This window comes from Cnephaeus nilssonii (assembly GCF_951640355.1).
Source record: "Cnephaeus nilssonii genome assembly, chromosome: 2".
Taxonomy (NCBI): Eukaryota; Metazoa; Chordata; class Mammalia; order Chiroptera; family Vespertilionidae; genus Cnephaeus; species Cnephaeus nilssonii.
The window spans coordinates 105,465,070-105,478,083 of record NC_137073.1 but is presented as its reverse complement, the minus strand read 5'-3'; the positions used below and the strand labels follow the sequence as shown (position 1 = coordinate 105,478,083).

The following is a 13,014-nucleotide window of genomic DNA, read 5'->3' as shown; positions in this document are numbered from 1 at the left end:
ATGGTAAGATATGTACACATATAATACCTTAATAAAAAAAAAAAAGTTGAAGAAGTTGTATCTATTTGCTGCGCTCTTAAAATATGATATGCAGTTTTTCATTATCATTTCATTTCCCAGTGGAGTGTATCATTGGCTACATTGGCATACCGTATCATTGGGGCTTGTTTGCCCTGTTGGCCTCCAAGAAGGAACATTCCCATGATCAGTGCATACCCAGCCCCGGCCAGATTCCCGCAGGAACCCGTTCACAGGCCCGCTGGCACGCTCTGTAACACGGAGCTCGGGGGCCGCGCGCCTGGTGTCCCCGGATGTGCCCCTTGGCTGTGCCTCCTGCCATGGTGCTTCTTCACGTGGCAAACGTGGCCGTTGGCATGTTTCTTGGCCGCTTGCTTTCTCATCCACTGCTTAACGGCGTGGCTGTGCGGGCTGACACAGATCCTCCGGTGCTTGACATGGAGGCTGCCAAGGAGGCGAGACAAACGTCACGGAGAGAAAGAACCAGGAGCCGCTGGCTCACGGCCAGTTCCCAGCTCAGACCCCGCAGGTGCAGGCCTCCCCGCCGAAGGGCACTCACATGACCGCCGCCAAGTCACAGTCCCCGTCAGCTCTCTGGAGGCGACACGCGCTCACTCTGTCCAGGAGCCGCCTGGGGACGTGATGGGAGACCGCAGTGCAGCAGCTGGAGGCGATGGGGAGTATGGCTGAAAGAGGACAAGAAAGAAAACGCCACACCTTACAGTTTGTAGAACAACGGCCTGGCTCGCATCTTAGACTCCAGAGAGGCTGGCTGGTGTGGCTCAGTGGTGGAGCGTCGACCTCTGGACCAGGAGGTCATGGTTCAATTCCCAGTCAGGGCACATGCCTGGGTTGTGAGTTTGATCCCGAGGGCGGGGTGTGCAGGAGGCAGCCGATCAATGATTCTCTCTCACTATTGATACTTCTATCTCTCCTTCTTCCTTCCTCTCTGAAATCAATAAAAATATATATTTTTTAAAAAAAGACTCCAGAGAAACAGAATGTTAATCCACTTGAGCCAGGGGCACACAGGGACCGATGGGTGGCTCTGGTTGCAGGCCCGGAGCAGGCCCCAGCTCTGCCTTCCAGAACGTACACTGAAGTGGGGGGAGGGGGGGGAGAGATAAAACTAAGTACAGAGGAAGCACAAACCGAGTGAAGAGATGAAGGCCGCTCCGGATAGCCATGTGCTGGGGCTGCAGACTCACTTGATAAAAGACGGAAGAAGCAGGTTGACACAGCTCTGAAGAGAGCCCCACGTGGGCCCCAGAGCAGGTTTAAAAGTCCCCACCTGGGAAGGACGTGGCCGAATCCTGAAGGATTCCATGGGTGGAGAAAAAGGGAGACTTATCCAGACTAAAGCAAGGGCATGGTCAGGAGCCCATGAAGGCCTGGGTGGGAGGGGACAGGCTGGGAGAGGCCAATGGGGGGAAGGGGACATATGTAATACTTTACACAAACCAACAGAGTCCTGAGACTGGAAAGCACGAGGTGTGGAGAAAAGAGACCGCTGTCTGGATCGAGCAGCTGGGAAGGTGAGTGCCCGGGAGCACGAGGCACACCATGGAGGCCTTAATGTCAGTCTCAGGGGGTTCGCTTTTATGAAATGGGGACCACTAAAGATTTGAGAAAAGAGAAGGGTTTTAGGAAAATCCCTGTTGCAGTGATAAGCAAGATGGACTAAAGTGGGGAGAGACAGCGGCAGGAAGTCAAGCTGGGAGGGGCTGACCTTACCCAGAGGTAAGGGGACGAGGGGAACGCAAATGTAAAGGGCAATCTCACCCCTGCTAAGTGTGTGTGTGCAGATTTCTGCCTGCCACAGGCGCACAGCATTCTCCTAGGCCCGTGGTTGGCAAACTCATTAGTCAACAGAGCCAAATATCAACAGTACAACGATTGAAATTTCTTTTGAGAGCCAAATTTTTTAAACTTAAACTTCTTCGAACGCCACTTCTTCAAAATAGACTCTCCCAGGCCATGGTATTTTGTGGAAGAGCCACACTCAAGGGGCCAAAGAGCCGCATGTGGCTCATGAGCCGCAGTTTGCAGACCACGGTCCTAGGCTTCCCATTTCACCAAGTGGCTAATACATTTCTTTTAAAAAATTAGAAATGAAAACCAAGAGGCTGCAGGTGCAGCCTGGTAATAACAGTTAGAATGAGAGGCTGATAGAAATGAGTAAGCCGCTCTGTGTTGTCACCTGTAAGCAATAGAAGCGCCTGCCCTTGGGAGGGGAGAAGACCTCTGAGTCCATGCTCCGCCCACCTGGAGACAGGCTCCTCACAGCGAGGGAGTAGAGCGGAAATGAAATAAGGATATCTAGGTGACTCACTCTCTGGGCACCAAAACTTTCCATTGTTATTCATTCATCTATTCATTTAATTTTTTAAAATATGTTTTTATTGATTTTAGAGAGGAAGGGAGAGAGAGAGAAACATCAATGATGAAAGAAAATCATTGATCGGCTGCCTCGAGCCTGCAACCCTGGCATATGCCCTTAACCAGAATAGAACCTGGGACCCTTCAGTTCACAGGCCGACGCTCTATCCACTGAGCCAAACCGGCTAGGGCTATTCATTTAATTATTCAATAAACATTCAACGAACAGTTCCAGGCACAACGATACTCACTGGGGGATGCAAAACATACATAAAACAGTATGTCCCTGTCCTCCAGGGGCCGTGGTAGAGGAGACAGGCTTGGAGCGAAATGCTCAGGAATAACCGCGTTGGCGCACTGTCACGGCGCTTCTCAAATCTGTGCTCCTGGGGCTCCCACAGGCATAAAGACAGGGGCACAGGCATTCCCTAGAGCAGAACATTAGAGACCATCTGCATGTCTACCAGTAGTTAAATACATAACGGTACACTCTAAGGATGAGGTAGGTCTATATATGTTAACAGACGAATTCCAGAATTTATTAAGTGCAAAAATCAAATTTCAATATAAGAACTACAAATGATTCCATCTTTATTAAAACTATTAGAGGCCTGGTGCATGAAATTCGGGCCTAAACCAGCAGTCGGACATCCCTCTCACAATCTTAGACTGCTGGCTCCTAATCGCTCACCTGCCTGCCTGCCTGGTCACCCCTAACTGCCCCCCCACTGCCTGCCTGGTTGCCCCTAACTGCCCCCCCTGCCAGCCTGGTTGCCCCCAACTGCCCCCCCCGCCAGCCTAGTACCCCCAACAGCCCCCCCCCCTGCCAGCCTGGTCACCCCACGCAGCTTGCTGTTCAGTCGTTTGGTCATCCCTCACTAACCCCCCTGCTGGCCTGGTTGCCCCATGCAGCCTGCTTGTTCAGTCGTTTGGTCGTCCCTCACTAACCCTCCCCCACCCCCCGGCCTGATTGTAGACAGCCATCTTGTGATGGCATGAGGGTCAATTTGCATATTACCTCTTTATTATATAGGATACATACATACACTGAGGAAAAGATGTGGAAATATTTAGCCCCAATTTATAAGAAAAGATTACTTCTAGAAAGGGGACAAATTTTCAACTAGCCTGCAATACTTGTAATTTTTTAAAACTTCCGGTGCTAGGCAGATTGGAACGAATCCTATAGAAACACCACCCAGGAAAGATGGGAGGCATCAAAGGACGTGAAGTTTGGACTCAGTTTTGGAGGAGGGGTCAGCATTCACTGGTTGAAAGGGGGAGAGGAACATTCCTAGTAGCAGGAACTTCATACCCAGAACCCTGGTGTGGAAGAGAACAGAAGGCTGTTTATTCTCACAGAATCTAAGTCACATTTGAGGAATCTTAAACAGGGACAGGTCTCCTCTGGCAAGATTGGACTTGTCAACAACAGTCCAAGGAGGAGGCTTGGACTACAGGCTTTGTCCAGGGCCTGGGGAAAGTGCCTTGACCTTGGTCCCAGACCCTCAAGGATGATCTGTGTCATGGTCACTGGAGCTCTTTCCCTCCAGAAAGAAAGACTTGCACCTGCTCCCCCGCCCCGCCTGTCCTAACAGCTCAGTGCTGCTCCTTTTGGAACAGAATCCCGGCTTGATAGAAATCAGTGACAACCTAGCTGCAGCCCAGGACATCTATCTCTCAATTCTCAGGGAATTAACATATACATACAACCTCCAAGTGGACATTATTTATATATCTACACGAATTCCTTTACAAAAATGTATGTCTTCAACGACTACTAAACCATGTGTTTAAATGAAATATATAGCTGAAATACACCCACATAAGCCAAATAAATTGTTAAGTTCTGCTCAGCTTCACTTCTGTTCTCAGCTAGTGTCAACCAGACCTGCAGCAGCCCAAGAAAGGAAAATGTTAACATTGCCCGGGGCAAGCTATTTCATGCCACAAGGATCTCTCTGCTTCCCTCTCAATCTAGAGCCAGTGAGAACTTTCCGAGCTGTTATGGGTGTAAGGAGTGTGTATAAGGCACACCCCACACCACCCAACCAGATTCACTGGAACAGGAAAAGCATCCTTCGTTCAGCAAACAGGCATCAAGGGCCCCTCTGTGCCAGCCGTGGACTCTGCATCAGAAATAAACCAGGCAGAGTGTTTGCCCTCAAGGGAGGAAGGCAGTTAAACAAGTAATCACAACACAGCAGACGTGTTGACAGGCACGTTCACTATCTGATGGGATTATAAGGGACAGAAGCCAGATTCATAGAGCCACATACTGTCTGACTCCGTTTATATGAAGTGTCCAGGACAGGCAAATCCATAGCAACAGAAAGTGGATTAGTGGTGTCCAGGGGCTGGGATGGGGGGTGGGGAGTGACTGCTTACACAGGAACAGGGTCTCTTTTGGGGGTGATGAAATGTGCTGGAATCAGAGGTGATGATTGCATAATTCAGCGAAGGCACTGAAAACCACTCAATGGTGAGTTTTATGGTATGTGAATTATATTTCAACTTTATAAAAAGTGCTATAGGAGAACAGCACATTGGTTGTCCTTACATTTATTAATACATTTGTTTCTTAAAACTAATTGTGTTTTTTTTTCCTCTAGCTATGCTGTGCTGCTTATTCCCCAAGTCAAACTGTTTTAATATCCCCCCCTCAATTTGGGAGTTTATCCATGTGTCCATCTTACTATATAAGAATCACTATGTGAATTCTCACCGAGTGCGTCACTAGCTATGTGTATATGACTTCTTCTGTGTGAGTCACTATGCTAGGAATGGAGGCAGGAAGACAAAGAGTTACTAGCTTCAAAGAGCTAATACACAGACCACTGCCGGGTTGTGGCCCAGGAAACTATAAAAGAGGAAATGGCTTTCAGAGCCATAGGCACACCTGTGTGTTTAAGAGTTTGAGTTGTCTGAGTGCTGACATCAATTCGAGAAATAGTCATGTTGGCGGATGTGACTGGTGCCCCAATGAGGAATTCCGAAATACATATAAGGCCAGAGGAGTCAGGCAATGAAGAATGGTATCAGGGTGGCTTGGACTAGGCTAGGGCAATGTCGCCCCCTAGAGGTTTTATCATGCAGTCTTCAGTCCGAATATTTCCATTTTTAAAGAAAGGTCAGCAACTTCCTCTGATTCCCACATCGGAGAGATTTAGCAGAGGCAATAAAGTTGAAAAAGGAATTAGTTGACGTTTCTTCTGCATTGACATCCTTTTTATTCATATGATACGTTTACTTGTTTGTGGAAGCAAGCTGATAAGGAATTAGGAAAACTAAGCCTTCCTACAAAGGCCACCTTGAATGCCACCGTTGCAGGAGGCCAGGAACCCCAAGGAAAGAACCTGCTTTTGTCCTAAAACAGGAATTCACACAGGCCTGTCTAAAGCAGTAGGGGTTCCCAAGAGGGAAATGTGAGAAAATAAGAGAGAGGTCTCGCAGAGTGGGCTTGGTAAAGCAGCGGGGCCCAAGGTATGAACAAGCAAAGATCTGAGGTTTGTTGTGAGGCGTGGTCCCCTTCACTCCCACCCACTCCTAACTCTCCGGAGATGCCCCTTTGCTCTGGGAAGGACACTCCAGAGTGTCAGCCCAGCAGCTCCACCTGGAGTCTCCTCTGACAGGTGATTTATGAGAGCAGCACCTGCTGGCCAAGGCCAGTCCTCTGGGGGGCGCAGGTGAGCACCAGAGGGCAGGGGGTGGGTCAGCAGCACCTGCCCAGCAGGTAGGGCCTCTGACCCTGTGGGAGACCAGCCTCTCTACCCTATCAATCCACCTCGCCCCAATTCTTAGAGGGAAAGGACTCTTCTCTAGGACCCACAATTTCAGAATTATCAAGAATATTTGGGTTGGGGAATCATGGGAGAAACCTGTCATGACTGTCAGGCAAGACCAACATTGGTTGTGGGAGGGGAGGATCAGAACATCATAATGTCACGGGCCAGTGAAGCCCATACCAGGCAGTCTCCGTGGGTAACATCTGCTGGTGTGTCCCCTCTCCTTGGTCCACTCCTCAATAATTAGCACTTCTCAAAGCTCCATCCATGACTTCCTACTTTTTTTCCCCATCTACATTTTCTCATGTTTTGTCAGTAACTTCAAAATATCTTTGTCTACTTTAACCTCTACCCCAAGACCCTGACATACATCCAACTGCTGTCAAACATGCACTCGGATGTCTCACAGGCTCCCCTAACTCAATACTCAACTGAAGACATTCTCTCCTGCCACTTCAGCTTCACTCCTTTCCTCATCTCAGTTAACCATCATTTACAGTTACCCACGCCAAAACCCGCATGGGATTCCAACCTCCCGCACTCCACAGCCTGCCACAAACTCCTGTAAGTTTACTTCCTTGACACTCAGATTTGCCTCTCCCTTTTCATCCCTCCGACACTGCCCAAGGTCAAGACCTCATTCATTGGCTCCAGGCCTACTGAGCTCCCCAGTTGCCTCCTTTCTCCCAGTTTTGCCCATTCTCCACACGAACCTCTGGTCCCACAGAACCCTGCGCTTCCCTGGCTTTCCCATATATAGCATTAAGGGTCTATATGACTGTCTTTTAAGACTGCCTCAGGACATCTTTCTACCCACACCACAGCAGAGAGTCTACGGTTAATGCTAAATAAACGTCTCTTGAGCGGAACTAAGTTATGTTGTAGTCATATATGTCTCATTTTACCTTGTTTAAGGCTTTTAATGCCATTTAAATATTTTTCATTTTTTTAAAGAAAATAAGATTATCAAGGTCTTATGTACCAAATGTTCTAAAACTTCATAGTGCCTTTTAGAAACATATCATCCCTCTACCCTCAAGCAATTAGGGGTCAACTCAATATAAAATAAATTATGTGTCCATTATACTTCATGTTTTAAAGATATTAGGATCTCATGAAATGCATTATTATTTGTCTTATTAATTAGGGTGCTATTGCTATTGATTCTGAGTTGTTATCATTGTGGTTTCCAGTATTAAGTGGAATGAGTGCCTTGCTAAGAATGTCCCTGATTTGGTTCTGTCCATTGACCCCCTTCACCCCCAGCCCCTCCCCAAACCCTTGGTCACTAAAGGCTTTAGAGCAGTGGTTCTCAACCTTCCTAATGCCGCGACCCTTTAATACAGTTCCTCATGTTGTGGTGACCCCCAACCATAAAATTATTTTCGTTGCTACTTCATAACTGTAATTTTGCTACTGTTATGAATCGTAAGGTAAATATCTGTGTTTTCCAATGGTCACAACCCATAGGTTGAGAACCGATGCTGTAGAGCCTAAGGCCATCGGAAAACACAGATATTTACATTATGATTCATTAACAGTAGCATAATTACAGTTGTGAAAATAATTTTATGGTTGGGGGTCACCACAACATGAGGAACTGTATTAAAGGGTCGCGGTATTAGGAAGGTTGAGGACCACTGCCTTAGAGAGTTCTGTGTTCAAGACATATTAAGAGGAACACTAAGGCACTACACATCAAACCTGCGGTATAAAAATTAGGTTTGGGTTTTAGGGAAAGGATCCTGTTACGTAGAGACGTAAACCAGCTTCCTCTCTTCCTCGGATGTGTTGCACAATCTCTTGCTACTCAAGTGTGGTCCCCAGAGCTGCAGCAATGGCATCAGTCGGGGGCTTATCGGAAATGCACTGGTATAAAGGGCACAGCAACATGGGAACAGGGCAAAGGCACCTGCCATTGCTGGAGAAAGGACTCCCGGGGTAAAGAAGACATGACGAGAAGGTTCCCTTGGCTGCGGGCAGTATCTCAAGCCCATGACTGCGATTTAAGAAGGCAATACATAAATAAACACAATGAGCCGAATGCGGTTGGTTAGAGATACACTTCCCCATTCTAGTGGACTTCATGCCTCATGGAGACATGTCACACGTCACACGTGGATGCCTACCAACAAAGGTGTCCTCTGCTGTCACCAAGCAGGCAGGAAGGACTCACCAAGCCATGATGCATGAAATGCTAAGCCCAAATACTGGTCAAGTCCTCCCTGGCGCTTTCCGGAACCTGGGATAATGTTGGGGTAATGGAGAGTGAGGAGGGTTTTTCTTTACCTTAATATGAAGCCACTTGGCCCCCAGCACGTCCCACAGCATGGACACTGGAGTGGCTAAGGGGTAGTCCAGAAGGGGGTGGGTGATTCAGGCTGCAAAGATACACTGAGAGGCCTGACTGCACAGTTGAACATATGGAGGCAGCCAACCAGGTTCGATTCCTGACTCTGCCACATACTAGCTGAGTTACTTAATTCTCTGTGTCTCCGTTTCCTTATCTGTAACATTAGGGGTGGGTGATAGCACTCCTTTACAGGGTTGCTGTGAAGACTGCATGAGTGTGTACCCTTAAGTGCTTAGGACAGGGGTGACAAATAGTAAATGCTCAGTAAGTGGAAACAAACAGAAAAAAAGCACACAGTCCCTGCCCCATAGTAGGCATCCAGGTGTCTATCCGGTGCCTGTGGAATGTGTCGATGTATTGCCCCTCCACTTCAAAGTCATCCTTACTGGCCAATTCTGTGAAATTAAAATTAAGATGGGCCCCTGGAATCCTTTTCCTTCGCCAGCTGTCGTGCCGCTGCACTTTGTCGGCAGAGGGCGCTAGAGAGACATCGCAGGGAGAGGGTTTTCCTGGCTCTTCTCAGCAGGCTCAAGCGAGGGCACTTCTCCAGCACCAGGCTCTGGGAGAGCGCAGCAGCCAGCAGCGCCCCCTGCCGGTGGCTTCGGAGCCGCGCGCCTCCACTGAGACAACTCGGTGGGAAGGACTTTCCCCTGCACACTGGAGGGCTGACCAAGTGATGGTTGTCGCCCTTCGGTGAGCCAGGGCTGTGCCGTCTCCAAGGTCTGGAGCTCAGTGGGTAGGCTACAGGGTGCAGGATCACTCCCTTGAAAACTGTGCAGAACAACTTCTGAGCACAAATGTATATCCTTGGGAACCCTCCCTAGTGAGTCTCCTGTGATTAAAACGAACAAAAGCTACTTTTCTTTAAGGATGCCAACAGCGCTGTCTCCAGCAAGTATCTGTGCAGCGAGGGGCCATCCTAACCTGAGGCAGTGGATTGCCCGTCAGAAGGAAGCCAGTCTGGGACTCAGCGAAGCCGAATCCCCAGCCTGCACCTGGTGGACACAGCCAGGCCCACAAAGCCCCAGGCCGTGGCTCTAAGTACCCTGGCTCGGGGCCCAGAGAGTGCTCGAGAGACGTTTTTATGGGCTCCACAGTGAGTTCTGGGAGCCGGTAGCTGTGTCAGCGGGTGTGGAGTGTGCCCTCTTGTCTCTGGGTGGAATCCAAGGCTTTTCACTGTGGGCAAGTCAGTGGCTTCCTGACGGGTGCAGAACACTTTGGGAATGCCAATCACTGGGCCATCACACCAGAGTGGCCATTAAAGGGATCATTAAGATAAGGGAACAGTTAATGCCTAGAGGAACAACATGTATTTCCCTGTGTCCCCAACTGGCACAGGCCACTTCCCTATTCCCTCCCCCAGCCTGCACAGTGGCCAAGGCCACCCAGGCCTCCTTCCCAGCTCTACTCAGTCTCCCTCCCTCTTTCCCCTTCTCCCTCCCTGGCCTTCCCCACCCTGCCCAGCTGAATCCCTGCCAGCCTCCACAGGGCACCGGGACACAGACCCTGAAGTTGGCCACAGAAAGCAGTGGGCTGCCCCTCTCAGTTCCACAGCTGGTCTCGGGCCTCCCCTCCGTATTTTAACCCATCACTTACTTTTAAAGGGCAGAGGTGGGGCTTCTCAGACAATGTGATTTTCCTCGGCCCGAACGGCCTTAGGAAAAGCCCTGAGATTAACCCAAAAAGCTACTGTCTCCTTGGCTTTTTCTCTTTCTTTCTCTCTCTCTCTTTCTTTCTTTCTTTCTCTCTTTCTTTCTTTCTTTCTTTCATCATCACTGTTCCTTTGCTTTAAAAAATAAATTAATTTAATTAAAAAATTTTAAAATGTAATTTTACTGATTTAAGAGAGGTAGGGAGAGATAGAAGCATCAATGACAAGAGAGAATCACTGACCTGCTACCTCCTGCACACCCCACACTGGGGATGGAGCCCACAGCCCCACCAGGAATGGAACCGTGACCCCTTGGTTCATAGGTCGACCGACACTCCACCACTGAGCCATGCCGGCCGGGCACCACTGCTCCTTTTCAAACACCTCTGTGTGCTCCTGTCCTCCCTCTCTGCCAGGACTCAGTCCCTGGACCCTGGGCCTTGGGCCTGGCAGGGCTTCTCATTGCCCTGTGCCCTCTGCCTGCCCTCCCTCCCCGGTCCTGCCGGCGGTGCTGCCCCTGCTGCGGCGGGGACAGCTGGAACCGGATCGGGAGGCTGAAGGGAGATATTTATGTGAGTAAACATTTGCCCAAACGCCCTAGTTTAGATAAAGCCTCGGCAGGCCGACCCTTGAGAAACAGTGAAAGGGAGTCCTAACATTTCAATGGTGCATTTTCCTGAAAAATGTTACAGAAAAATATATAATGAAAACCGTTGGTCTTTGTCTCAATAAAATAGGCTGATAGGAATGAAGAAGAGATGGATGGGATTTTTCCTGTGCTCAGTACCATACATCCAGAGTCCCCAGACACAGGCCGCCAGGAAGCAGGCAGTTCATTGTGGCCAGATCTGGTTGGTCAAGAGTAGATTTAAAATCCAATTTGCATACATGTATGTGTGAGTAGTGGGTGTGAAATTGGTCTGTTGGCTTTTACATTTTTAAGAGCAGACCAAATAAGACTCATATTTCACATCTGGTCTGGATGTAGGGAATCTTTGCAGGGTAAAGTTCAGAGAAGGAGATGGGAGAAGAGTGACAGCTCAGTCAAGCTTTAAGCACCTAAGTCCGGGTTTCCTAAACACAGTAGGAAAGATCGCCTCCAGTCCAAACGCAGTCATCATCTCCATCTATGTGTTAGCCGCTCACTGCTTAAGTTCTCTTGGATATAATTTGTATAGGTCAGCCTCCCGCATCCCCCCCTTTAAAAAAATTTTTTTTATTGATTTCAGAGAAAAAGGGAGAAGGAGAGAGCGCTTGAAACATCAAATATGAGAATCATTGATTGGCTGCCTCTTGCACGCCCCCTACTGGGGATCGAGCTCGCAACCTGAGCATGTGCCCTTGACTGGAAATGAACCTGGGACTCTTGGGTCCACAGGCTGATGCTCTATCCACTGAGCCAAACCAGCTAGGCCCCGCAGCCCTTTTTAAGGTCTGATTGAAGTTTCGGTTTTCAGCATCTACAGAGCTGACTGTGTCCAGAAAACTTGCAACTCCCCAAACCCTAAAAGGTCTGTCTTCTTCCAGGAACATGCACCTTGCACCCAGACAGTGTCGCAGGTTATGGTGAGGGGGCGACGGGTGAATGAGAGGGGCTCTGCCCCAACCGCCCCCTGGGGATTTTCTAAGACTCTCTCATCGGAAAAGAAGACGCCGCTCACAGTTGACCTCATCTGCCAGGTAAGCCAATCACTAAGACTCCTGTTCACATGAGGTTCCTTCCTGAAAATTCTTGGAGATCAAGGAATGGATCAGGAACATGCCAGTCTCTTGTAGATCCCTGGACATTCCTAGCTGAGGACAGAAATGCCTGCTCCAAATTGCTGGCAGCCCCTCTATTCTGGGAGGCACCCCCTTCCACTGGGGGCTTGGAAGCAGGCACCCCACTTACCTGCTGAGGGGCGAAGGGCAGCCCAGGCCGCCAAGGCCAGGATGGCGAGTCCCGTCTGCTGCATTCCTGCCTGTCCCGCTCAGGCAGCACCGCAGGCGAGGCTGGAAGGCCGGGAAATGGGGCTAAAGGTGTCCTTGGTGCAGAGAAGCAGCAGAAGGAAAAGGAAGCCAGGAGGCCCCGCCCGGGGAGGTGCTCGGGAACCTATTTCTCAGGTTTCTCTCCTGGCCACCAGGCTCCTTGTTAAGGCCAGACCTGTTTTTAGCCACTGGGCTCAGGCGAGGTCCGTGGCCATCTGACAGCTGGTGAGGTTATTGTGATTTGTGGGTGTGGGCCAGTCACTTGGAAACAATTAAAAAAAAAAATAGCTACCTGCAGAAACTCCTCCTTGGACCTATGCATCAGAATTTTGGAGCAGGAGGCCAGGAATTTGAATGTTAGAAAGCTCCCGAGGTGGTTCTGATGGACGCCTCCACGGGGAACCATTGCGTAAAGAGATCTGTTTTTAAATTGCTTGTTGAAACTAAAAGTTTCTGGGGACAAGGGTGACGAGTCATAAAAAACATTATCTGGTAGAAAGATACGAAACCATTCAACCCCACTCTGGTCTTGGTTTGCAGCCAAATTGCCTTTCCAGTGAAGCTGTTCGTTTCCATAGGAGAAAGTTAGCACAGGTCCAGGGACCTCTTGCCTGTGGGCTGGGCCTGGTAGGAAGGAGCCTTGAGCAGGTGTGGGAGGTAGAGCTGTTGATCAGCTCTTATCCTCTAAGAAAACAGACGTAACCATTCAGCCATTCATTCATTCATTCATTCAGCAAAAATGTACTGAGCCCCCACCTTGCACTGGAGACAGAGTAAGAGACGGAGAGGATGTCCCTGCCCTTCAGGAACCCAGGCTGGTGCAGGGGGGAGAGGAAGAGAACCAACAATTTCAATGTTGA

General features: G+C 49.3%; 1 protein-coding gene across 1 annotated transcript; it reads right to left on the bottom strand.

Moving 5' to 3' along the window:
* Positions 1-248: 248 nt before the first annotated feature.
* CCL28 (C-C motif chemokine ligand 28) lies at positions 249-12,141 on the bottom strand (the record flags this gene model as incomplete). Its single annotated transcript, XM_079780325.1, has 3 exons — positions 249-462; positions 578-704; positions 12,078-12,141. 3 exons carry the CDS (start codon positions 12,139-12,141, stop codon positions 249-251), a joined length of 405 nt encoding a protein of 134 aa, XP_079636451.1.
* Between the last annotated feature and the right edge of the window lie 873 nt (positions 12,142-13,014).